Genomic DNA, 24,786 nt, shown 5'->3' on the forward strand with positions numbered 1-24,786 from the left:
TCCATGCATTTCTGTGATTTTTTTTCTATGCAATATTTTTTTTTGTTAGATTATTTTTTTAAGGGATTTGCAATGAAGGCAAACTGTGCGTTTTTGTGCAAATTCTACAGGAAGAAAATACAAAAGTAAAAATGTTTCTTGAAAAAGCCTAACAACTGTTTTAAACTGGCTTGGTTTAGTTGGAACCTTCTGGTAAACTGGGTAAATTAAAGCGTATTAAAATATAGATTTTTCAATAATATATTATCATAACATGTAAGTCATATTATTATTAAATATATATAAGAAACTACCTACCTTTCTGGTTTTCCACCACTTACTGATTTAATAACAATGCTCTTAAAATATTTAAAATGTAAAATGATGAGAATTAAATAAAAATACAAGCTCAAAATAATACTCATTGAATGTGTAATTTATTTTATAGTACGTTCTGCTTATTTTCATGAGACGTGCCAATAATTCCGGGGCTCACAATATGCCTACAGGTCAGTTTCAGGGGTAAATCTGACAGTAATACCGTCAAAACAAAATTAATTCGGATGCGCAATTTGCAGCAGAAAGATAAACGTGTTCACTCCTCTTGTACTGCTCCATATATGGTAGCACTGCCTCCCACACCTAAACATACACAATCATCAACATCATCATCATTATCAACATCAACATCAACATTATCATCCACAAATTCTGAAAAAAACTGACATCTAAAATATATTTCTAATCTGAGGCACTGTATAAAATGAAGATGTGAATGAAGTGCACCTTTCCCTCTAGGAGCAGCTGGTGAGCTGCTTCAACATCGAAGCTCATAACACGATCTTTGTCCCAGGGCCTGATGGGAAATGTATACAATATGCTTAGATTCACATAACAAGAAAGAAATGAAACAATCCTTAAATAAAAAGCATAGCACATATATCCAAATTAATAACTTTCAGAGTGTGTGTTTTAGATTCAGTAATCACCTGACTACAGAGCGCACCAGTTCATAGACCTTCTCCAGAGGTGCTGTGCTCTTAAGGGTCGGTGGAACTCCAGAGCCTGGCAGGCAGCAAGTAACTCTATAGCAAGGACTGCAGACAGATAAAGAAATTACAATGAACAGAGAAAAGATTATCCTTTATTATCCTATTTCTATTATGTTTAGTTGACAGTGTTGGATCGGTACCTTGCTCAACATGCTCAACCACCTTCAGGGCCTTTCTGGCTGCCCAGCCCCCCATAGACACATGGTCCTCTATAGCTGCACTGGTGGACAAAGAGTCCACAGAGGCCGGGTGGCACAGCACCTTATTTTCAGACACTACAATATGTAAAAAAAAAAATAGTGTATTTATCCTGTAAATCACATTCATTGTGTGTGTATGTGGAATGTGGTATCACCCAAAGCAGCAGCAGTGCAGTGGACCACCATGAAGCCTGTGTTTATTCCTCCTTCTTTCACCAAGAAGGCAGGCAGATTACTGAGTGAGGGGTTACACAACCTCTCGATACGTCGCTCACTAATACTTGCCAGCTCGTGCACTCCAATAGCCAGGAAGTCTAAAGCCTTAGAAAAAGTGGGCAAGGTTTAGTGTTTTACTTCAGTAATAAAAAAAGTTTCTAACCAAACCCGAGCACAGCTAGTCATGATTTTAGAGTCCATTATATTTATTCACTCTGTATTTCAGATGTTATGTTTTACTATATAAAGTGAATATTGAAAGTCTTTCATAAAACTGAGGAAGCCATTGGATATTCAAGTTATATGGTAAAACCTTATGGTTATGGTTCCATTTGACCTACATGAGCTCTTCCTTACCACCATTTGTATAAAGACTTATTTCTTTAAAAGCACTGGTAATTTGACGTTTTTTTAAATAATACTTTAGTCAAGTATAAGTCCAAGTCAAGAGTCAAGTCTTAACAAAAAAGTGTCAAAAATAAAAATCTATCTCAGCAAAATAACTGGTTTCATTCAAATCACATAATGGTGATAATGTAAATCAGGAATAATGCTGTATAAAAAATAAGTCATTACTGTGATGTAACATTGGCATTAGTTTTCATGGGGAAAAAAAACATTAAATTTCCTATATTTACAGTAAGTTTCAAAGAAATGTACATAATTTTGTAATGGCAATGCCATTAAATTGTCATGTATTCATTAAAAATCAGAGGACACCACTATGATAGATCTCTAAATTGAACTGGTCTCTGCCTGTCTCGACATTACCATTATGTAACATCTAAAATGCTGTATAAATAAACACGTCTTATGATTGTCACCATACGACCTGTCACTTGACTGATGTCAATAAAATGGATAAAATGACAGCTGAATTCAAACTTTCTCTAATGTTTATGCTTCTGTAAAGCACTTATCATTATTCAAGTGCTGAATCTATTAAATAACCCAAAACCAACCTCAAATGAGTGACTGGACTGACTGTACCTTGGCAGGATATTCTCCATGGAAGTTTCCTGCTGATATAGTGATTCCACGCTCTGGAAAGACCAGCTGATAGACAAAAGGTTAAGCAATTTCCATCGAGTTACCATGACACAGGCAAGAAACAAGCACAATGTGTAACTTCACTAAGCTCTGAGTACTTATTAAAGATATAAGATGGTCATAAAAGATACAGGATTGTCAGTGGCACTGTTTAGCTCTGTGTTTAGAATGTTCTTCACAAAAGCAATCGTGTCATTGGTTACTCCGTGCACCTATACAGCGATGAAAAATGAAACATCAGTTTGAAGGAAAATATATAGATACGGCTTTATTATAACTATTAGCACTCATACCTGAGGGCAGCATCGCAGGGTATAGGCATCCTGAACACCTCTATAAGACTTTTCATCTTTGAGATACAAGAAAATAAGATATTTTGTTGAGGCTCATTAATGAGAATCGGAGCTGAGGCTAAATCATTTTTTCAATTAAATACAGAATGTGACCAAATACTAAAATTCAAGTACGATTCCTTTTATTTTACTTATAAATACAAACACTTTAAACCTTAGTACAACTAATAAGAATTATCTTGCTGTATGTAGAAAGATCGTTAACTGCAGTATTATGTGTATAAATGTGCTTAACCAGCAAATATGACTTCGGGTTTTCTTCCCCCCAGTTCCTAGAAGTCCACTGCAGTCCTTTTAGGTTTTCCCATGTTACAAAACACATCTGATTCAGTGTATAGTTAAACTAGCACAAAAGCTGCATTTGGTGATTTAACAGCAGGGAAATGTTTTAAACCCAGTACAAAGTGATAATGGACCAAAATTTAACCCATCAGCTAATCATCAGTTTTACAGATATTAATTATTATCAGAAAATATTCAGCTAGACTATCTAAAAAAAATGAAAAATGTAATAAATAATAAACATATTTTTCTCAGAGGTTTTACCTGTGATTTCTGAGGGAAAGAAATCAGAATGAAGCAGTGAGCGAAATCTCTGGGCAACTAATATCTGACCCGGGTGAGGCCGCACTGCGTGGACATCTGATAGAGGACAGGATACACAGCTGAAATTTTGTCATTCAAATATATTTCATTAAAAATCTTCTGTACCTTGTGATTCTTGTAGTACTGGGGGCTGAATATGCTACTCCCACAGAACATATCCTTCTAGTTTTAAAAGTTTGTAATAGTAGCTTGTAAAAGAATACCCGGCCAAATGCATAACGCTTCAATGGATTATAAAAATGCTCCAATGGATACTTTTTAATAATACTATTATTGTGTGGGGTTTTAGTCTTCACAAAGAACCAAGTATATGCACACACCATACTGGTTCTTAATAAGCATATTATGTAAATAAAGAAGTGCACCAGGCAGTTTTTATATATTAGATACTGGAATTGAGAATAGAAATAGTACAATATAAGTATTCAGTTATGAGTTAAAAAAATCTATGGTGTTTTAATCCATAGAAATGTGAATGCAAATTATTAGAAATATGTATGTGTGTAACTGCTGACCTGTCTAAAAAAATTATAAGTATACAAAAGATATATATTTTTTTAATGTACTACAAAAGTATTCGGAGAAAAAAGTTCAGACACTTAAATATAATGAAGCACTGAGTAGTATTGCAATAGTGGATAATAATATATTATCTCTGTCTCTCTCACCAATGTCGAAAGCTTTGTTGGTTCCCTTCAGTGTCTCTAACGTGAGAGCAGCGATGACATCAGCCTGCCGGGTGATCGCTGCTGCTCGCTCTACTGCCTCAGCACCCAGTGAGGCTATAAACTGAGTCCCATTAATCAGAGAAAGACCCTGAAATGTAATTATATGTTGTCACTTTTATTATTCAACTAAACAAGAATATTATTTCCTAATAGTATAAGATATTAGATATAGACACCTCTTTGGGTTTCAGTGATATTGGGGTCAGACCGTGTACTTCGAGTACCTTTTGAAAGGAAAAGAAAAAATAGAAGAATTTAATCTGGATCTGAAAAATAATACTAAGTCGTCTGAATCCTTAGCTTGGGTTGCTACTTGGAATGATTATATTCGTTTTTTTTATTTTAATTTTAAATGAGGAAGTGCTTCGTTGGAAACTGAGTCTCACAGTTTTGGCGTCAGTCCAGCCGGTCTGTGGTGACCACATGCGTCCTTCTCCCATCAGCCCCAGAGCCAGGTGAGCTAGCGGGGCCAGGTCTCCACTTGCCCCGACTGTCCCTTGTTCAGGAACCCAGGAGAGACAGGAGGCTACACACACACACACACACACACACACACACACACACACACACACACACACACACACACACAAAGTAAAAAGTAAAAGTAATTTAGCATTAATGGAGAACCAAAACATAATAAGTTTATGAAAATATTCAAAGTTCCAAAAAAGGACATTGTAAATAATAATCACCATTAAAGGCTTTCACCATTTTCTGAAGTGTCTCCAGTGAAATGCCACTATAACCTTTGGCTAAGATATTGATCCTGAGAGCAAGAAGCATCCGAGTCCTTTCTGGACTTAGTGGGGGTCCAACCCCTACAAATACACACATTTAAACTTCAAACTTTAAATTTCAAAGACATTTTAGGGGGAATAAAGGTTAAAAAGTAAGACACCACTTTTACAGTGATTAATCCAGTGGTTGTTTTTCATATCACCTTCATCTGACAGATTAAGGATGTCTCAATATTAAAGGTTAAAAAAAAATTAACCCTGATAGAGATGTGGGAATACATGGTGTGTTTTATTATGGCGTGATGACATGACATAACTGTCACTAAAGGATTGTATACAAATTTGAAGTATCTCTGAAACTCTGATATGTGGCATCAGCTTCTAATGAACCAGCATGGTATCATTAATAGCATTTGGCAGACGCCCTTATCCAGAGTGACTTACATTTATCCAATTCGTACTGCACAAGTGAGCAGCTATGGGATTAAAAGCCTTGCTCAGGGGCTCAGAAGTGGCCGCTTGGTGTGGCTGGCATTTGAACTCAAACTTTGGATCCAAAGTTCAATGCTTTAACCACTAAGCTACCATCTCCCCCACCACCTTATCATATTATATTAGTTGACCATCTCAGATGCAGACTTTACATTGTACTATTCAGTATAATTATTTCAGGACCACTGGTGGTCATGCTGCACCTGGTCCCACAAAGATCCAATAGTCTAGATTTTGTTAACAACAAATAATCAGACCTTTACCTGTTACCTAATCATTAATTCCATCATTGATTATCCAACAAATTATAATCAAACGAAGGAATTTGTGCAATAACAAAACAATTGCAGCTCAATTCTAAAACATTTACCAGCACTTGTGGAGCGGACAAGATTTTCCTGCAGTTCCCTGAAAATAATGTACACACACACATGCACACACGCACACACATACAAAGAGGGTAGATTGTTACCAACCATGAACTTTCTGACCCAGAATCTGTACAATCTGTACTTTATAATAAGTTAATACGCAACTTACTTAAGTTGATCTTCTTCCACAACGGTCTGTGCAAATTTTCCAAACCCTGTATTAACTCCATAAACAACTACACAAATAAAGACATACAAAAACAATTAAAGGACAAGGAAGCTAGACTTTTAAATCACACTACATATGCCATAATGATACATTAATCAAGCAGTTCACAAAATAACGATACTGCGATAGCAATCATCAGTGTACATACAGTGAATTAACAACCTTAACACACAGGTCTGGCAATGAATTTTAAGCAGAAACAGAGTAACAACATTACACAATTAACAAATGACTTAATTTAGAAAAGGAAACCTGTGGTAGATATTCACTGAATAGCTTTCTGCAAGCTTTCTGATCGCTTTTTGGTAAATTTCCCAAAATAAAAAAAATATATCCATATGAAATGCTGTAATACATTAAATATAATACCTTGTTTTTCAGATATGAGCTTCTCGATAACATCCTTAGCTCTTATCACACGCTCCTCTGCCTTGGCACTCAGCTAAGAGACAAAAAATAGCTCCACAACTTCATAGCAAGATGTAGAGAGCAACAATACTAATTCTCAAATCATCAGAGAGTCTTTGCCATGAGGTGACACATTAAACATCCAGTGGTCAGAATGAGAGAATTGTACTCAAAGAACCAAATTTCACTGCTATAATACAAGATACACAAATTTGTGTGGTCCTTTAATGCAGACAAAAACATGATCATGATTAATAGAACATGTGGCTTTGCATGGTTCAGCGAAATAGAGCTGTTATCACAGGGTGTACTGACTTTTGTTGCCAGCTATTTTGACAATAATGGCTGTATTTTACTACTCTAAAATATATCCAAGTTTCATTTCTATAGAAGTGTCTCTTGAGAAGATATTCTAAAATGGTTGCGAGGGGTGTACTCACTTTGGTGAGATATGACACATATTTTTTTGGTTAAATCCCTAGAACTGAAGTATAAATGAATCAACACTGTGTCTGATGCAGCAACTTTTGTACCTTAATCTTATAATGGTCTTTTCCCAAACTGACCAAATCAGCAGTTGTAAGGCTTTTTCCATCTAAAGAGATGTACTGCAAGAAAAGATTATATACAGTATAAATAACAAAATGAAACCTGACCACTGTGTCTGTTTAAAACTGTATGGATCTCTTACCTCATCTTGCTTCTTTAGCTGGATTTTTTCACTATGTATTAGCTAAGAATAGAATCATCAATTAAACTAGATGTAGATAAATGCTTCATTTCTATGTAAATTACAGTGTAAATACAGCATGAGCAAAAAAAGGATACATGTCTTTGCAGTCCTCCCTAAAATACATACATAAAAGAAACGGATAAAGAGGAAAATTTAAAGAAACGCATACCCACACACATATACATACATAAAAAACCTAAAACCTGATATATATATATATATATATATATATAGATAGATAGATAGATAGATAGATAGATAGATAGATAGATAGATAGATAGATAGATAGATAGATAGATAGATAGATAGATAGATAGATAGATAGATAGATATTTTTATACTTACATATCTCAGTTGTTATACAGCAAACTAAAAAGGTTTCAGTAAGTAAGTGCAGAGCATCCACGCCCATTTAAATCTCAACCACTTAGAAATGATTAAAATGATAGCTCAGCTAAGCACAATGATTCCTCCGTTAAACTTGGGTGCTTTTAGAAAAGCAGAGGGCAATTTCTAATTCTGACTTACAAATTAACTGACTGCTGACTCTACTAGAACTTCTACTGGCTTCTACTCATATTTGCTGCACATAGCATTAAAGCAATAAAAAAAACCGGCATCTCTAACCTTTAAACAAGTTATAACACAGTCATTTGCTTGATGTAAATCAACATACAAACATATTATCTTGTTAAATCGATTTAAAAAAATTATTAATACTAATAATAATAATAGTAATAATCTTGCTTACAAATGCTGTTTCCTTCTCTACTTTGTAGCTGAAATGCACAGACTTAAACAATAAGGTTATGTAAATAACCAGAAATTAAAAATTACACTAAATGACAGTTTTTCATGAGCAATTTGACCTTTCATCTTCACGTCAAGGAAATAATAATTTCATGTTAAAATAGAGACTTGATAAATGTATTACTTGTCAAGTTCACTCTGCTGACTGATTCTAAAATGTAGACTATTTGCAGACTACATGTCCTTTTTATATATTTCGTTACAGAAATGGTGCTTCCTTACAATACATTGACATAAGAAATGCATACAACACTATACACAGTTGAAACAATGAACTACTAACACAGCATAGGCGAACACAATAAAGTTTAGTAGTTTAGGACAGGATTAGAAATGGTACTAAATCTAAAATGAATGCACACAGATAAATAAACAAATAGCAGGAGGAAAGCTAATGTGCACTCAGATATTCTCTTGCTATTGTGCTTAATTAGAGTGGATTTTTTTTTAACTGAAACAAGGTCAACAGTTGTAGATGGTATTAGTTTCATGTGCTGAACAAAGAAAATATTAAAAGAATACACACTATTCAACTGCATAAAAAATAACATATGGTTAGATGATGAAACATGTGGCTAGATGATGTCCCTGCTAGCATGAAATGTCCTGGTTTGTCAAAACAAGTTGAGAATTGTTGAGTAATGTTAAATAAAGTTCAATAGCGATGTACCGTGTGTTTTTGCAGTGTGTCGATTTATTCATGCATATCCATCCCTTGTACTTTGTGGTTAATGGTCAGTGTCTTGGAGTTTAACGAGTAACAGAAGAACCCTTTATATTCCTGCTAATAAACTGGGCATACAGTATTATGCTTATTCATGAGTTTAGGTACCTGGGGTCAACAGTGCAAAGTATTTCAGAGTGTTAGAGAAGTTAAAAAAAGAGTGCAGGCAGGGTGGAGTGGGTGGAGAAGAGTGATAGCAGGAGTGATATGTGATAGAAGAGTATCTGCAAGAGTGAAAGGAAAGGTTTATAGGACTTTGGTGAGACCTGAGATGTTGTATGGTTTAGAGACAGTGGCATTGACTAAAGGTGGAGCTGGAGGTAGCAGAGCTGAAGATGTTGAGGTTTTCATTGGGAGTGACGAGGATGGACAGGATTAGAAACTAGTTTAATAGAGGGACAGCGCATGTGGGACGTTTTGGAGACAAGGTGAGGGAGGTGCGATTGAGATGGTTTAGACATGTGCAGAGAAGGGACATGGTATATCGGTAGGGGACTGCTGAGGATGAAACCGCCAGGAAGGAGGAGAAGAGAAAGGCCAAGGAGGGTTTATGGATATGATGAGGGAAGACATGCAGGTAGCTGGTTTAAAAGAGGCAGATGTAGAGGACAGAGTACAATGGAGACGGATGATCTGTGACCCCGAACAGGAGCAGCAGAAAGAAGAAGAAAAAAGGAGAAAAAATGATAATAATAACGGTATGTTGCTTATTTGAGTGAACACAAGGGTGGTGCTTGAGGACCTACAGTAACTACAGTACATTATTTAGTCACAGGGCAGGCAATTGCCTCAGGCCTCTGGCTTGGATAGGGGCCTCCATAACCCTAACAAACCTATACACTAGTTAAGCAATTAAGACGGGCAGCATAAGACAAGGCTCTTTACCCACTGGAAATAAATAACTGTCACTCACCTGAAGTGGAACCAGTTAATACCACCATTTATTGAAAGGTCCCATCATCTGAATGCTTTTTGGTGGCACAGAAATGAATGCATCACTCGGGAGTTTGCTAAGCATGAAGCTAAACAAGTACGCAAAAAAAAAAAAAAGCAGCTTGTAATGCAGTTATGTGAGGTGTCATCCCGTATTTTCGATTATAAAGAGTTCAAAACAGCGCGATCGCCATGACCATTTTCAAAATACTAAAAAGTTTCTAAATAAGAACAGCAATCACAGATGCTAGATAAAAATAACATTTTACTCCCATTTTACTATACAGAGCAAGCAAAAATGCTTATTGTTCCAAATCAATTTCTCTTCCTCCGTAGGCATAAAAAAAGTCTAACTCAGATGTATTAATGTGTGCAGAGCTACAGACGTGTTTTGCCAGTTGAACTTGGCTGTACCAGTTTTCCTCTGAACAAACAATCATAGGACAGAAAAATGCTGACGCTATTCTGGGAGGCGAATTTGAAATCTGATTGGTTAAAGAAACAGACCTATTTCTTAAGGAGACTAAGGTCAAAAAGGCCAGCAGTACAGACATTGAAGGCCCTGGGAAGATTAGATAGACATGGCAGCACACAGAGGCAGAAATCTAATTGGACAAAAAATCTAACATCCACATACACATACTGGAAGCAGTGCAGCCAAGAGAAACACTACGAAATTTAGAGAATAAACTGTTGGGAATAAATTAATACAATTTCATGGAAAAAATATTAGAATTAAGGTTGTAAATGTAGTTCAGTGCTTCCTGACCACCCACCACTGATGACATGTCAAGGAAAAAGAAGAAGCTGGTTCAGATTACCTTTCATAACTTTTTTTTTTTTTGTGTTGACATTAGTTAAAGTTAAATTAATATACACTTTTAAGTAAATACAGTATAGAAGTTCTGATAACATGTTTTGTATAAACAAAAAGGTTATAGATTACATTTTATGTCGTCCAAACCATCTCAATCAGGCCTTTCTTAGTTTGTCCCCAAAACGTCCTACGTGCACTGTCCCTCTAATAAACTCATTTTTAATCTTGTCCATCCTCATCACTCCCAATGAAAATCTCAACATCTTCAGCTCTGCTACCTCCAGCTCCACCTCCTGTCTTTTACTCAATGCCACTGTCTCTAAACCATACAACATCGCAGGTCTCACCACAGTCCTATAAACTTTCCCTTTCACTCTTGCAGATACTCTTCTATCACAAATTACTCCTGCCACTCTTCTCCACCCACTCCACCCTGCCTGCACTATTTACTTCACTTCTCTAACACACTCTCCATCACTTTGCACTGTTGACCCCAGGTACCTGAACTCCGAAACCTTCTCCACCTCTTCTCCCTGCAACCGCACCCCTCCACTGCCCTCCCTCTCATTCAAACACATGTACTCTGTCTTACTCCTACTGACTTTCATTCCTCTTCTCTCCAGAGTGTACCTCCAGCTCTCCAGACTCTTCTCTAACTGCTCCCTACTCTCACCACAAATCACAATATCCGTTAATGATATTATTATAAACCTGTGATTTGCTTTTAACTATTTACATTTTTTGGACAAACCTAGTCCTTTATTGTTTTTGAGAGAGAATGAATGTTAGCTAGTGTAATGGTATGAAGATTTAATTTTACTATTCAAATATATAAATGTACAGATGTTGTTCTTTGTGTCCTTTGCTAGTTGGATATATTTTCCTGACCTTGTGATCCAGTTCATCCCAGAGCAGTTCAATAGGATTTAGGTCCGGTGCCTGGGCAGGTTGTGTTATGATAGACAGAGGTGGAAAGTAACAAAGTGCAAATACTTTGTTACTGTATTTAAGTAGATTTTTTGGTATCAGTTCTTTACTTCACTATTTATTTTTTGGACAACTTTTTACTTTTACTTATTACATTTTTACACAGATATCTGTACTTTCTACTTCTTACATTTTCAAAACAGGCTCCTTACTTTTATTTTTAATCTATTTGGTGAAATGTCAATTTGTTTCCTTCTCATTGTGAGCCGTTTTCAAACAATCAGGATATTTCTTGTCACTGTGTGGCTTCTCAACCAGCCACAGGTGTATCATTTCCTGTCTCTCACTCACCACATATGTAGACTAGATTATGAAGATAACAATAAGCAGTCAGAAGGCAACAAGAAGTCTGGGGTTAATGTGGATGAGACAGAGGGAGTCAGTGATGTTAACATGACTGAGAAGAGAGACATTCCTGATCACCTGATCATCATCTTTTCTCTGGTTGTGGTGGTGAATGTTCAGCCTGTATACATTTATCGGGTAAAAAAAAAAAACGTTTTGTATTAATATAGCAATTAAGGCTTCCAAAATGAAAAATAATTATTATCATGTGATTAAAGCAGCGTGCATTTCCATTTGACCTTCTTAATGAAAATATAAATAAATAAATATAAAAGACACACATTTATTCATGTCTTTTCTTTGCTCAGATATAAAAAATACTAAATGAGCTCCATCGAAAAATTATTTGTAATCAGTAAACATTTGTTTTACTGATGCACCAAGTCTCAAATCAGCACCGAAATCTGCCATGATGTTCACAATTATTCCTCTAGGGGTCGACAAACGCACTGGCACATTTTGTGGCATTTTTTTTACTCAGAACGCCGAAACCAACATAATTTATGCAGGGCACGTGTGGCGTGTGTGGTCACGTGACTTTCCGGTTTGCAGCGCGGAGACCAGGTGAAGGTGGATTCCGAGCAGAACTGGTAGCCAAAAGAACGCTACCTCTGTTATATAGCTTTATAATATATATTTCAGCTTTAAGGTCACCAACACTGATCAGAGAGAGAAACTGTACAATATTTATTAAATTAAAGTTGCTATATTACGTGGCAGTATGACAAATCTCTAACCGATCTCACTGGTTCCGGAGTGGAAGAAAGAGACGACGGAGACAATAGACTTCACCTGGCAACCTCCGCTTTCCCACACACATCCCCATACACTCTGTCAGATCTGCCCGGATATATCCGATGTCTGTTTCGGAACCTTGGTCAAGATTCCCCCCATGGCTCTGCCCGCCCACCACAAGCTCCACTCCCACACCATACAAATAATTTGCAATCTTCCATTAAAAAAAAGGTTTTAAGAACATTTAATAACAATGATAGCAAAATTGCCTGAATTCAAGTATGTAAACATAAACTGTATCTGCATGCAATTTCAAACAGCACATGTTCATAGCGGAAAAGGTTGTAAATAATGCAAAAATGTATCTAGCACCCTCTAGTGGACCAGTTTCAAACTGTCTTTTAATCCATGCTGGTTATAGAGTTTGGTTTAAATCTCAATTGATTTTAACTCTGGTTTTTGATGGTGTTACCAGGCTTTGGTCTTGATACATATCATTAATTAATCGATAGATCGATAGAAAGATAAGTAGAAACAAAATTAAATACATAAACCTTTTACCTTGATCACTTCATTACCAACACAAAATATAATTTTGTGGAAAAATAGAATTATTTTCAACAGTTACATATATGTTTTTAATATTATTGATGTTATTATATTTACATTACTCCTTACATTACTCCTGCAAAAGGAAAAAGTAAATCTGATATAAATAAAAACAATTATAAAATCTCAATCATCATAGTTTTAACCCTATTATTATATTATATTAACAAATTATTCATCTCCATTGATTATCTTCCTCTGTCTATTGCTATAGTTAGTTCATGATTTGGCGATTGAAATCATTAAACCAGCATCATTGCACATGTACATAGTCATATCATTCATGATCTCATATGCTGTAGTGAGTTGTCATAACCTATCATAGGAAGTATTATGCAAGTTCCAGGTTACCACTGGCAAAAATTTTCATCACACCCTTCATAACACTTAATGCCATAACAGATTGTCATTTTTTTTGCTAATTGTTCTCTAATTAATGTGAGTTAAAGTTAAAATTTGCATCATATATGAAGTACTTATTAATTTTTTTAGACATCTGAGTAGCAAATCATAGTAGCATGCATGTCCTATTAAATGTCATGAGTGGTATACAGAAGCATGGTGGTGGCAGCACAGACAGTAAAAATGTGCTATTGTAATATTTTTTCAGGCTGACATCTCAGGACATCCATTTTATGTCTAAGTGACTAATATTCCTTGAATCTTTGCAAATGTAGTAATATTTGAAAGATTTTGGAGTGAACTTTCTATGTATTTCTTTTAAAATGAGAATGTGCACTGAAACAGAGAGTGAAAAAATGTCCAGTTCAACTAACAGATGAAAGATGATGTTCATTCTCCTTGTACTGGTCCATGTATGGTAGCACTGCCTTCCACACCTAAACACGCATCATCACAAAATACCATCATTGTTGTCATTATCACTGACTCTTAATGCAGCACAAAGAAATATATATGTTCATCATTTAAACACAGTTCAATGTCTTTTGAATAAGAATGAGAGCTTGAGTAGACTGTAGTCAAGGAAACTACTTGAGTAGAAATGACGCACCTTTTCCTCTCGGAGGAGTTGGTGAGCAGCTACGATATCACAGCTCATGACACGGTCTTTGTCCCAGGATCTAATAGGAAGTTCACATTGCGTACAGGCTTTAGAATGACATCATAAACTAAAGAAAAAACACTGATATCACCAACAGGATGCAGCACATTTGTCCTTTTGTCCTTTGAGTGTACGGCTGCATCAGGAAGTTCAAATGTGAACACAAATGTAAACTCGACTGCTTGGATAATGAACAGACAACCAAAGACAAAAAATTAAAATTAATATCAGAAATGTATTCTGGCATTCTAAATAATACTTAGACTTTAGTGAAATTTGGTGATCACCTGACTACAGAGCGCACCAACTCGTACACCTTTTCCAGAGGTGCTGTGGTCTTTAATGGCCGGTGAAACTCCAGAGCCTGGCAGGCAGCGAGTAATTCTATGGCAAGGACTGCACATGAAAAAAAATTAAACAGAACCTGATCCTTGAAAGCGTTTTTTTCAGGTTAGTTTTGTTTGGCAGTGTTGGATCTGTACCCTGCTCCACATGTTCGACCACCTTCAGGGCCTTCCTGGCTGCCCAGCCCCCCATAGACACATGGTCCTCTGTAGCTGCACTGGTGGACAAAGAGTCCACAGAGGCCGGGTGGCACAGCACCTTATTTTCAGACACTAGAGAAATATAGTTCATGTATATGTTCATTTATATTGTAAGTAAGACAGCAAATAATTTGCGGAAATGCAAGCATGAAATTAGATTTTCACCCAGAGCAGCAGCAGTGCAATGAGCCACCATAAAGCCTGAATTTAATCCTCCTTCTTTCACAAGGAAGGCAGGCAGATTACTGAGTGAGGGGTTACACAACCTCTCGATACGCCGCTCACTAATACTTGCCAGCTCGTGCACTCCTATAGACAGGAAGTCCAAAGCCTTAGAAAAGAAGAGAAGCAGGATGTAAACTCCGGCACATTTCTCTCTCATATATATATCAGTGGCGGGCGGGGCATTTTGTACTTGGGCCTTCAGTGGGGACTTACCCGACTTAATTCACCTCTTAATATCACCACTAACATGTCGCAATTATAGAAACCATCAATACTATTCAAAAATGCAATTTAACAACAGAGAGAGGCATTTCACATATAGAGGGTAACAACTATTTTACTAAAGCAAGCTCCAAACCTCTACACTACAACCACAACTGTGCACCTACATCATCTGGAGCAGTTCAGAATCAATATTTTCTAATAACGCCAAAAACATAAAAAATGTAAATAAAATGTAACCTGCTCACCAGAGATGCAGACTCATAATCTGCACCACTCCTCAGAGGCTTTAATTCAGTGGTACTGCTCGTATTCACTGGTCTGTAAGTGGTGAACAAACCCTTTCCTGGGCTGAGACAAGCTAGCTAGCTTCTGGGTTGGCTTTTCTTGAAAATGGATTTTTAAGTATGTACGCGAGCAAAATGATTTTCTCTTCCTCCATAGGCATAAAAAAAGTCTAACTCTGATGTATTAATGTGTGCAGAGCGTTACAGACGTGTTTTGCCAGTTGAACTTGGCTGTAACTGTTTCCCTCTGACCAACCAATCAGAGGATAAAAAAAATGCTGATGCTATTCTGGGCCAGCTAGCTGGCCCTGTGAGGTGAATTTGAAATCTCATTGGTTAAAAAAACAGACCTATTGCTAATATAGTTTAAGGTACAATGGCCAGCACTACTAATTCTGAAGGCTCTGGGCAGATGAGACTGACATGGCAGCACATAGAGGCTGGAGTCTGATTAGACAAAAAATCTAACATCCACAAACACTTACTGGAAGCAGTGCAGCCAAGAGAAACGCTACGAAATAAATTAATACAATTTCATGTAACAAATATTAGAATTTAGGTTGTAAATGTAGGTCAGTGATGATATGATATGATAGTGTTTAGGCCAGCAGAGAAGGCTTTGCTGGCCCTGACAGCCCACCACTGACATATTATATATATATTTTATAGGAATTTGTCTTATTTTATACCTTAGCAGGATATTCACCATGGAAGTTTCCTCCTGAAATAGTAAATCCTCGTTCCGGAAACACCAACTAATTGTAACAAGGTTAAGTAACTTTACTAGTGGAGATTGGGTATAAATTGCTTTGTCTACATTCATGAAAGTGAATTTCTACATCCTTCTTTAAGATGTGTAGATGTGTAGCCAGAATGTTCAAAGTTTAGTTACATACATGTACTGAGTTACACACTTGAGGGTGGAGATTGACAAAAACGGAGATGTCGCTTACTCTTATACCATTCAAGCTTAAAATGTAATGCTGTTTTTAACAAATTAACAGTTTCGTTACAGCGTTACTATTTATTGCAGTGTCACTGTCTGACCTTTTATAACATGTATATACCATGGAATAGTGTGAAGTGCCATTTAAAGCCAACATAAAATGTATAAATATTTAACTTTTAACTAATATATTATTTAAAGTGAACCAATGATCATGCAGCAAATCATTCATTTGCAAAATGCCCTTACTTTTATGTCACTAACACCTTTAACCAAATTCCTTGTGTGTGTCAGCACAGTTGGACAATAAACCTGATTCTGATGGTAAGTTTATCTTTTAATCTGTCAGCCCTCAGATATGAGAATTTGTCGCAAGTAAAGAGGATACAGGATTATCAGTAGCACTGTTCAATTCAGTGTTGAGAATGTTCTTCACAAATGCAATTGTGTCATTGACTACTCCATGAACCTATGGGGGAAAAACAGCATTTTTTTTAAGAAATATAAATTTTTTCTTATTTTTGTTCATCATTTAAATGATTACCTGAGGGCAACATCGAAGTGTGTAGGCATCCTGAACTCTATCGTACAAATTTTCATCTATAGACACACCAAAGCAAAATCAGTGCCTTATGCATTTATAGTAGTACAGTAAACAAGCAGTACAATAAAATTGAAGTGCATCACATGCTTAGCAGAAACATTGGTTACAATGATATGTGTGAGTGTGTGTTTGTGTGTGTTTGTGTGTGTGTGTGTGTGTGTGTGTGTGTGTGTGTGTGTGTGTGTGTGTGTGTGTGTGTGTGTGTGTGTGTGTGTGTGTGTGTGTGTGTGTTCTACTAATAAGCATGAAAAAGATTGTGTTTCAGTGGTTGTACCTGTGATTTCTGAGGGAAAGAAGTCAGAATGAACCAGCGAGCGAAATCGTTGAGCGACTAGAATCTGCCCTGGATGAGGCCGCACAGCATGGATTTCTAAAACAGGATTAAATGCACAGCTTTTGCAGCACAATCTGAATACTTCCACATGCACACATTTTCCACAGTGACTCTTTGTATTTATTTGACAGGAAGATCTCTATTATTTACTCTCTCGATTATCATGCAAAAAAAAAAAATCGTACATTTTAAATCATGTATTAAAAAAAGAGCACATTTTAGATTACACTAATGACGTTAGTGTTCTAATTTTGTGGTTGTATAGAAAACCCTGTTATATGTGGCTGTGGTTTATTTCTGGCAAAAAAAGAAAGAAATGAAACAGACACATGCACAAACAACTCTCAAATTGTCAAATTGCTACTGGGCTGTCATAACCACATACTAAAGGCAATTGCTGATACAATATGCAGCACTGGAGATTGATGCAAATGGACAGCCTGGCAACTGCCTTCATCAAACCACTGGAGAAGCACAAGCTTTACTACAGCACATGAGGATGAACTTAGGAAATCAGATTCCAGCAAACATTACAAAACATAATATGAGACTAGTCATAATGCTGGATATGGAAATATTAAAGCAGTTGGTCATGCTAGAGCTCACATTGCCCTGGTAGGAGAAGATGTAATAATGGGAGGCAGATGATAGAATTTGAGACAATAGATGTAAACTGTAGGTAGAGTTTTTGCGAGTTTTATTTTTTAGAGTCTCTGTATAGGTGCAATCTTTTCACTTTAAAATTTTAGGTATAGCCAAATAAAAATAAAATACAAAACATTCTTCTCTCTCACCAATGTTGAAAGCTTTATTGGTCCCCTTTAGTGTCTCTAAAGTGAGAGCAGCGATGACATCAGCCTGCTGGGTGATCGCTGCTGCTCTCTCTAATGCCTCAGCACCCAGTGAGGCTATCAACTGAGTCCCGTTAATCAGAGCAAGTCCCTGAAATGTAATAATATACTTTCACTTTCTTTACTAAACAAAATGAGAACAATATAATTTTCCAATGAAGAAAGATATTAATACCTCTTTGGGTTTCAGTGATATTGGAGTCAAACCGTGTTCAGTTAGCACCTTTTGAATAGAAGACGATGAAGAAAATTGTGAGTGGAAATCAAAAGTGACATTTTTCTGTATAGGGAAGTGCATTGTGGGAAAACCAAGCCTCACTGTTATGGAGTCAGTCCAACCAGTCTGTGGTGACCACATGCGTCCTTCTCCTATCAGCCCCAGAGCCAGGTGAGCTAGAGGGGCCAGGTCTCCACTCGCTCCTACTGTCCCTTGTTCAGGAACCCAGGAGAGACAGGAGGCTACAAACACACACACACAAACACACACACACACACACACACACACGCACACACGCACACATATACACAGAGGGAAAAAACATCTACTTTTGAGTGTAAATGATGAAATGATGAATTTAAATAATAAGATATCTTTATTGTTATTAAGAATATTAAGTTCAGTAAATATCAATAATATTTCATGAATAATTTTTTATTCCAATTTTTATGCTTGTAGTTATACATTATATTTTTAAGATACTTTATTTTTTATTTATTTATTTAAGTTAAATTAAAATTAGGACAGTTGTAATAAGCTTTTCAGTACATGTCGTACTCTGAATGAATGTGTATGTGACAAATACAATTTGATTTGATTTGTAGGCATGAAAAATCTGAACATTGAAATAATATCTACCGTTAAAGGCTGAAACCATTTTCTGAAGATTCTTCAAGGACACCCCGCTATGACCTTTAGCTAAGACATTAATTCTGAGAGCAAGAAGCCTCCGGGTCCTCTCCGGATTCAGTGGGGCTCCGACTCCTGACAACACACAAATATGTAATAATTAGGGCTGTCAATTAATTTAAATATTAACTTGTGATTAATCGCAACTTAATCACACATTTTTATCTGTTTTAAATGTACCTTTAATTAATACTTTTCAAGTTTTTAATACTCTAATCAACATGGCCATGGACAAATATGGATGCCTAATGCAAATGCATGTTTATTATTAGTGAAACCAAACTCAACATAAAGCATGAAGACAAAAAAATCTTGTCAGGACACCAAACAAAACATTTGCTATGTTTCCACACGGACGGCTTAAATTGCCAGATGTGTGCAGCATGGTGGATTTTGGTGCTGGATTTGAGATTTAGCGAATCAGTAAAACAAATGTTTAGTAAATTTCTATTATTAGGGTTGTCAAAATTAATACATTAATAACGTTAACGCTAATTAATTTTAACGCCAATATTTTTATGCACTTCTGTTCGACTATTTTTTATTTTTTTTTAAAGTCGAACAGAAGTGCATAAAATAGTGCCGTTAAAATTAATTAGCGTTAACGCGTTATTAATGTATTAATTTTGACAGCCCTAGTAATACCAATACACAATCATGACCCTGTAAGTTCACAGCATTTCTCTGACCTTTAAAAAAACATGCTAGCATGTGAATTAGTAACCGTTGGTTTGCCCCTGATGTGAGTATTTAACTGGCAATTGATTGGCAACCCATCCAGAGTTTAATCCCACAAAACCCAGGAGAGGTTTTGGCTTCACCATAAACCAGGATTAAGTGCATACTAACGATGAATGATTGAATAAATAACAAAGCGGCATACTGAAATGCACTGGTCGGTGAAACAACAGACAATTTCTCTTATGACAGTAAAACATTGATCTTACTGAATGTTATTTAAGACAAACGAAGTAACACTTGCCAGCACTATGTGAGCGGATCAGATTCTCCTGCAGCTCCCTGAAAACCATACACACACACACACACACGTTAAATAGACAGCTATTATAATCTACATACAGAGTAAAATATCCAACTCACTTCAGTTGATCTTTCCCCACGACAGTCTGTGCAAATTTACCAAATCCTGTGTTAACTCCATAAACAACTATAATGAAAAAGAAAGAACAAAATCAACTAAGAACATGTACAGAATACACAATGATTGGAAATAAGTATTCAGACTTTTTTGTTGTTGTGAAATATCTTTATCACCTATCACTTGAAATGAAACAGCCAAAAGATTGTGGCTTTTAGTTTAAATAGGTTAGCCATAAAGTTATAACAAGCTAGCACTCTCAAAATGATGCCAAAATGTAGATATAAAAAATATATGCAGTCAAAATGTATTGTCTCTCTTTATTTCACCAGTGCAAATCAATATTGTTGATGACATCATTTTGCACTTCTGCCTGTCGTCAGATATTCTGTCCAAATGAAATGCTCTCTGGAATCTGAAGGGTCTCTGCCCCAATATCTGTGATACTATCTGTTGAGCAAGATGCTACTGAAAATGTAACATCCCTGTCAGTACAATGGATTTCATTATGTGCACAATTATACTCAAACATACTTGACATGTTCACCATTCATAAATTTTACAACATGCTCTCAAAGCAGTGATTAGAAAGGTAAGAGAGCAGCAAGTAATCATTGGATAATAGTTGCAGGACAACTTATAAGTATAAATACTTTTATTGAGTCAACGCACAGTACCTTTAGCTTCAGATATGATCTTCTTGATGAGCTCTCTGGCTCCGGTCACACGTATCTCTGCATCAGCACTTAGCTAAGAAACAAAAATAATCCAAATTTAATTCTATAGATAGGGACACTATATTGCCAAATGTTTGTGGACACCTGGTCATAAGTATGGTATGTTCCTTTTAAACACTGCATTCCACATTTAGTCCCAATTTGCTCTATAATTCCTCCACTCTTCTGGGAAGATGTTCCTCTAGATTTTGGAGTGTGCTTGTGAAGATTTGTGCTCATTCAGACACAAGGGTGTTAGTAAAGTTAGATACTGATGTAGGTGAGATGAGGAGGCCTGGGGTGCAATCAGCGTTCCAATTTATCCCACAGGTATTCATCAGGGTTGAGGTCAGACCTCTACAGAAGGAGATCTTCCACTCCAACCAATGCATATCTTCATGGAGTTTACTTTGTGTCAGGGGCAGTGTTATGCTAGAAAAGGTTTGGGTCTTCTAGATCAATTAAGGAAAAAATGTCATGCAACTGCATCAGAAGACACTCTATACAATTGTTTTCCTCCTGCTTTGAGATAAGAGTTTGGAAAAGAAACACATATGGCTGGTAAAGTCAGGTGTCCCAATACTTTTGTTCATATAATGTATAAACACGCACTTTCTATGCATTTGACAGTTTAGAGAAGAACAACAAATGGCTGAAAAACACTCTGTGTCTAAAGGTATGCAAAATAATGATAGATATGAGTTCAGAGAAAGTGCAATGTGATGCAATCCTTTTTATACCTTAATTTTATAAACACCGTCTCCTAAACGCATCAGGTCAGCAGTTGTGAGGCTTTTACCATCTAAAGAGATATACTGAAGAAGAAAGAAAAAGGTTTCACTTGAACAACATACTTATCAGACAAAGACACCATTATTATCATTCGATAACAATTCAGTCCTTAAAAGGCGCCTACCTTCTCTTGTTGTTTTTGCTGGAGCATTCTATCAAGTCTTAGAGGTACTTTAAGTAAATAAGTGCAAAAGTTTAGTAAACAATAAAATCAGATAAACACGTATTCAGCACGAGTGAACTCCTAGTGTGTCAGCTATACAGTTAAATCAAAATATGTTGTTTTTTTATCCATTTATATCAAACTTTTATACTATGAAATGTCTATGAAATAAGACCTTTTATCACTTTTATTGGAACAGCTTTAAACAGCCATCTTTCACCATTCTCTAATTTTTCTCTCATTAGTACTGAAGATAATATAATATTATATATTATATATTATGCATTAAAAGACTCTCGCTTTTAAATTGTAAAGTGCTGACACGCTGCCCATAAATGTTAACCTTTCCCCTATAAAAACACGAACCATAACAATGCATTTTCTGTTTACTATTATTAGGATTCTATTATGTGGCACATCCACCATACAAGCCCCTGTAAAAATAACTGAAAATTGAAATTATAACATATTTCCATTAACTTGAGATTTGCCCTGTTGTAGAACCTTCACTGACACAGTTTGCACAATTGGATTAAAGCATTGAGCATTAGAAAACAAATAAAGGATACATGCTGTCAGGATTTATCACATTATAATCATCCCAAGGCTGGTCGCTAATTCCTGTTAAATATAAGAAAGAATATAGAATTTCATACAAAATACAGTCTGTATAGCTAAACACAAAACATTTTCAAATGTTCATTGACTCACTCAGTTCAAAATTTTTTTTGTCATCTGCAAAAAGAACACTGCTTAGGGTGTCATCCAAATCTAGTGTTATTCCATTCAGGTGCCTCTGGATCATGAAGCTTTCCTCGCCAGTTATATCGTCATTGGGGTGTGCCTTAGCGTAGAGCCGCAGAGCCTCCACACCCAACCAGCGGATGCTGTGAGATTGATCAGGGCATGGGACCACCACCCATTCCTTACGTACACGAACATTCACCTGAAGCATATCTTTTGGAGGAAGAGTTATAGTCAACGTTTGATGAACAAAACTTACAAGACAAACTGCCACTTAACCGAGTCTACTTTTATGGGAAGAAAAACACATTCGGGGGTCAAAGATCAAACTCTGGTCTCATCAAGTATGGAACCCTGTCAATATTTTCCTCTGTCAATACACATAAGGCAGATGGTGATAATATTTTTGAAAAATGGACATGATGTAGATTTAGAAGTTACTGAATGTTCCTTATTCTTACAAGTAACAAATTTACTTTTGTAGATTAAGTTTGTAAATAGGCAACAAATAAAAAACAACATATTTTACCCTGTTGACCTTCCAACTTTCAAATCATTAACTGATAAAAGTGACGAAACTTCTAAGTGATGCATCAATAGGCGTTGCTTCACTCAAAGCTGCCTACAAGCACAATCGTCAAAGACAACACCCAACAGACATCATGTTCACTGTCCTATTGATTATGCAAACTCAGAATCACACAATCACACCAATGCTATAAAAGGACATTCAGTAGCCAGCGAGCTGCAAAGTGTGTCCTAGAGTCAGAAGAGTTAAACTTTCACACCTTTGCCGCTGACAGTACCCTTTGTAAATGACTGAATTCCAACATTCTGATGGAACTGGTTTACCCTGATGTTCAATCACAACTCGAATCTCTCATAAATATTTGTTATTTGTCTCAATCAATTATTGGGGTTGAACAAAAAATTGTGACTGAGGTGTGACTTAGGTTAATATAGCAAAAGAACAATTTAATGACAATGACACTGTGATACTTTAAATCTGGATTACTGTCAATATCCATACGTATCCCTTTCTGTCTTATTTTTGTATTTATATTTTATAATACAGTATTTTTTTTATACTTTTATTTTCTACTTTATAGTTATACTTCATTTGATTTGACTTAATACGGGTTAGGCTGGCATGGTTTCATAGGGTTCGCAGTGTAAGATTTTGAGGTAATTACATGCAAGTAAATACATCAACCAGGCATAACATTATGACATTATAACATAATGAGTGGTGAAGTGAATAACACTGATTATATCTTTATCATGGCACCTGTTAATGGTGGGATATATTAGGCAGCAAGTGAACATTTTGTCCAGGAAAAATGGAAATGAGCTACCTCTTCTGACTTGTACACCCAGTCAATAAGCCTAATGAACCAACATGGCTTCTTTTCCATACTTCAACACCATGTAACTCATATTTAAAGTAGGCCAAAGAAGTCTTTCACAAAAGACAAAGAAATATTTTTAAACAGGTAATTATAAACAGGTCTCTTTAATTAACAAATAGATTTACAGTTTAATGTCACAAAGTAGGCAAACTATTAGATTTCAAAAGAAAAATAAAATTTTTACCTTATCTATGCCTGGGCTTGAACTCACAATCTTGTGGGAACTTGCTTATCGGTAAACCAACACCTTACCCACTGAGCTACCTCTTCTGCCTAAGGCGTGAGCTAGTTTGACGAAGGCCAAATTAAAATAGCTAGACAACTGGATCAGAGCATCTCCAAAACTGCAGCTCTTGTGTGCTGTTCCCAGTCTTCAGTGGTCAGTGTCTATAAAATGGTCCAAGGAAGGAAAAGTGGTGAACCGGGGACAGAGTCATGGGCAACCAGGGCACATTGATGATCGAATATAATTGGTGATCGAAAACTGGCCCGTGTGATCCGATCAAACAAATGAGCTTCTGTAGCTTAAATTGCTTGAGAAGTTAATGCTGCTCATGCTCAATGGGTCAGAACTGTTTTGGCAGCAAAAGGGGGACCAGCACTATATTAGGCAGGTGATCATAATGTTATGCCTGATTAGTACATAGTAGTACAATGTAAAAACATATGTACACAATGCACAGTGCATTGCATCAAAATTATTATTTAAATGTTAGTAGATAGTCGTTAAACACACTTTATTTAAAGTCATCAGCATATTCATC

The 24,786-nt window shown here is 36.2% G+C and overlaps 2 protein-coding genes across 2 annotated transcripts; both read right to left on the reverse strand.

Moving 5' to 3' along the window:
* Nucleotides 1-399: 399 nt before the first annotated feature.
* LOC124401544 (histidine ammonia-lyase-like) lies at nucleotides 400-7,763 on the reverse strand. Its single transcript, XM_046873934.1, is given in 21 exon segments — nucleotides 400-621; nucleotides 766-835; nucleotides 969-1,023; nucleotides 1,026-1,076; nucleotides 1,172-1,306; nucleotides 1,387-1,552; nucleotides 2,438-2,503; nucleotides 2,629-2,709; nucleotides 2,791-2,846; nucleotides 3,397-3,492; nucleotides 4,125-4,272; nucleotides 4,361-4,408; nucleotides 4,571-4,710; nucleotides 4,877-5,002; nucleotides 5,784-5,821; nucleotides 5,954-6,020; nucleotides 6,383-6,455; nucleotides 6,955-7,029; nucleotides 7,113-7,143; nucleotides 7,250-7,267; nucleotides 7,501-7,763. Coding segments are annotated over 21 exon segments (1,641 nt in total). The 5' UTR covers nucleotides 7,503-7,763; the 3' UTR covers nucleotides 400-522.
* Nucleotides 7,764-13,834: 6,071 nt separating this feature from the next.
* Nucleotides 13,835-22,824, reverse strand: LOC124401114 (histidine ammonia-lyase-like). The gene is made up of 19 exons (XM_046873095.1): nucleotides 22,581-22,824; nucleotides 21,831-21,877; nucleotides 21,655-21,729; nucleotides 20,876-20,948; nucleotides 20,201-20,267; nucleotides 20,082-20,119; nucleotides 19,049-19,174; nucleotides 18,512-18,651; nucleotides 18,368-18,415; nucleotides 18,136-18,283; nucleotides 17,282-17,377; nucleotides 16,948-17,003; nucleotides 16,792-16,872; nucleotides 16,147-16,212; nucleotides 14,889-15,054; nucleotides 14,661-14,795; nucleotides 14,466-14,574; nucleotides 14,128-14,197; nucleotides 13,835-13,954 (listed from the first exon to the last, which is right to left on the reverse strand). Exons 1-19 carry the CDS (start codon nucleotides 22,822-22,824, stop codon nucleotides 13,883-13,885), a joined length of 1,857 nt encoding a protein of 618 aa, XP_046729051.1. The 3' UTR covers nucleotides 13,835-13,882.
* Nucleotides 22,825-24,786: the final 1,962 nt, after the last annotated feature.

Source organism: Silurus meridionalis, chromosome 18 (genome assembly GCF_014805685.1).
Source record: "Silurus meridionalis isolate SWU-2019-XX chromosome 18, ASM1480568v1, whole genome shotgun sequence".
Lineage (NCBI taxonomy): Eukaryota > Metazoa > Chordata > Actinopteri > Siluriformes > Siluridae > Silurus > Silurus meridionalis.

Bases quoted from the DNA above. Each gene is read 5' to 3' on its own strand.
- LOC124401114 (XM_046873095.1), bottom strand. From the start codon at position 22,824: ATGCTTCAGGTGAATGTTCGTGTACGTAAGGAATGGGTGGTGGTCCCA. The intron at 20,268-20,875 runs GTACTGTGCGTT...TTTTCATTATAG, and splicing joins GATCATATCTGAAGCTAAAG to TTGTTTATGGAGTTAACACA. The intron at 16,873-16,947 runs GTAATCATTTAA...TTTCCCCCATAG, and splicing joins CACTTCGATGTTGCCCTCAG to GTTCATGGAGTAGTCAATGA.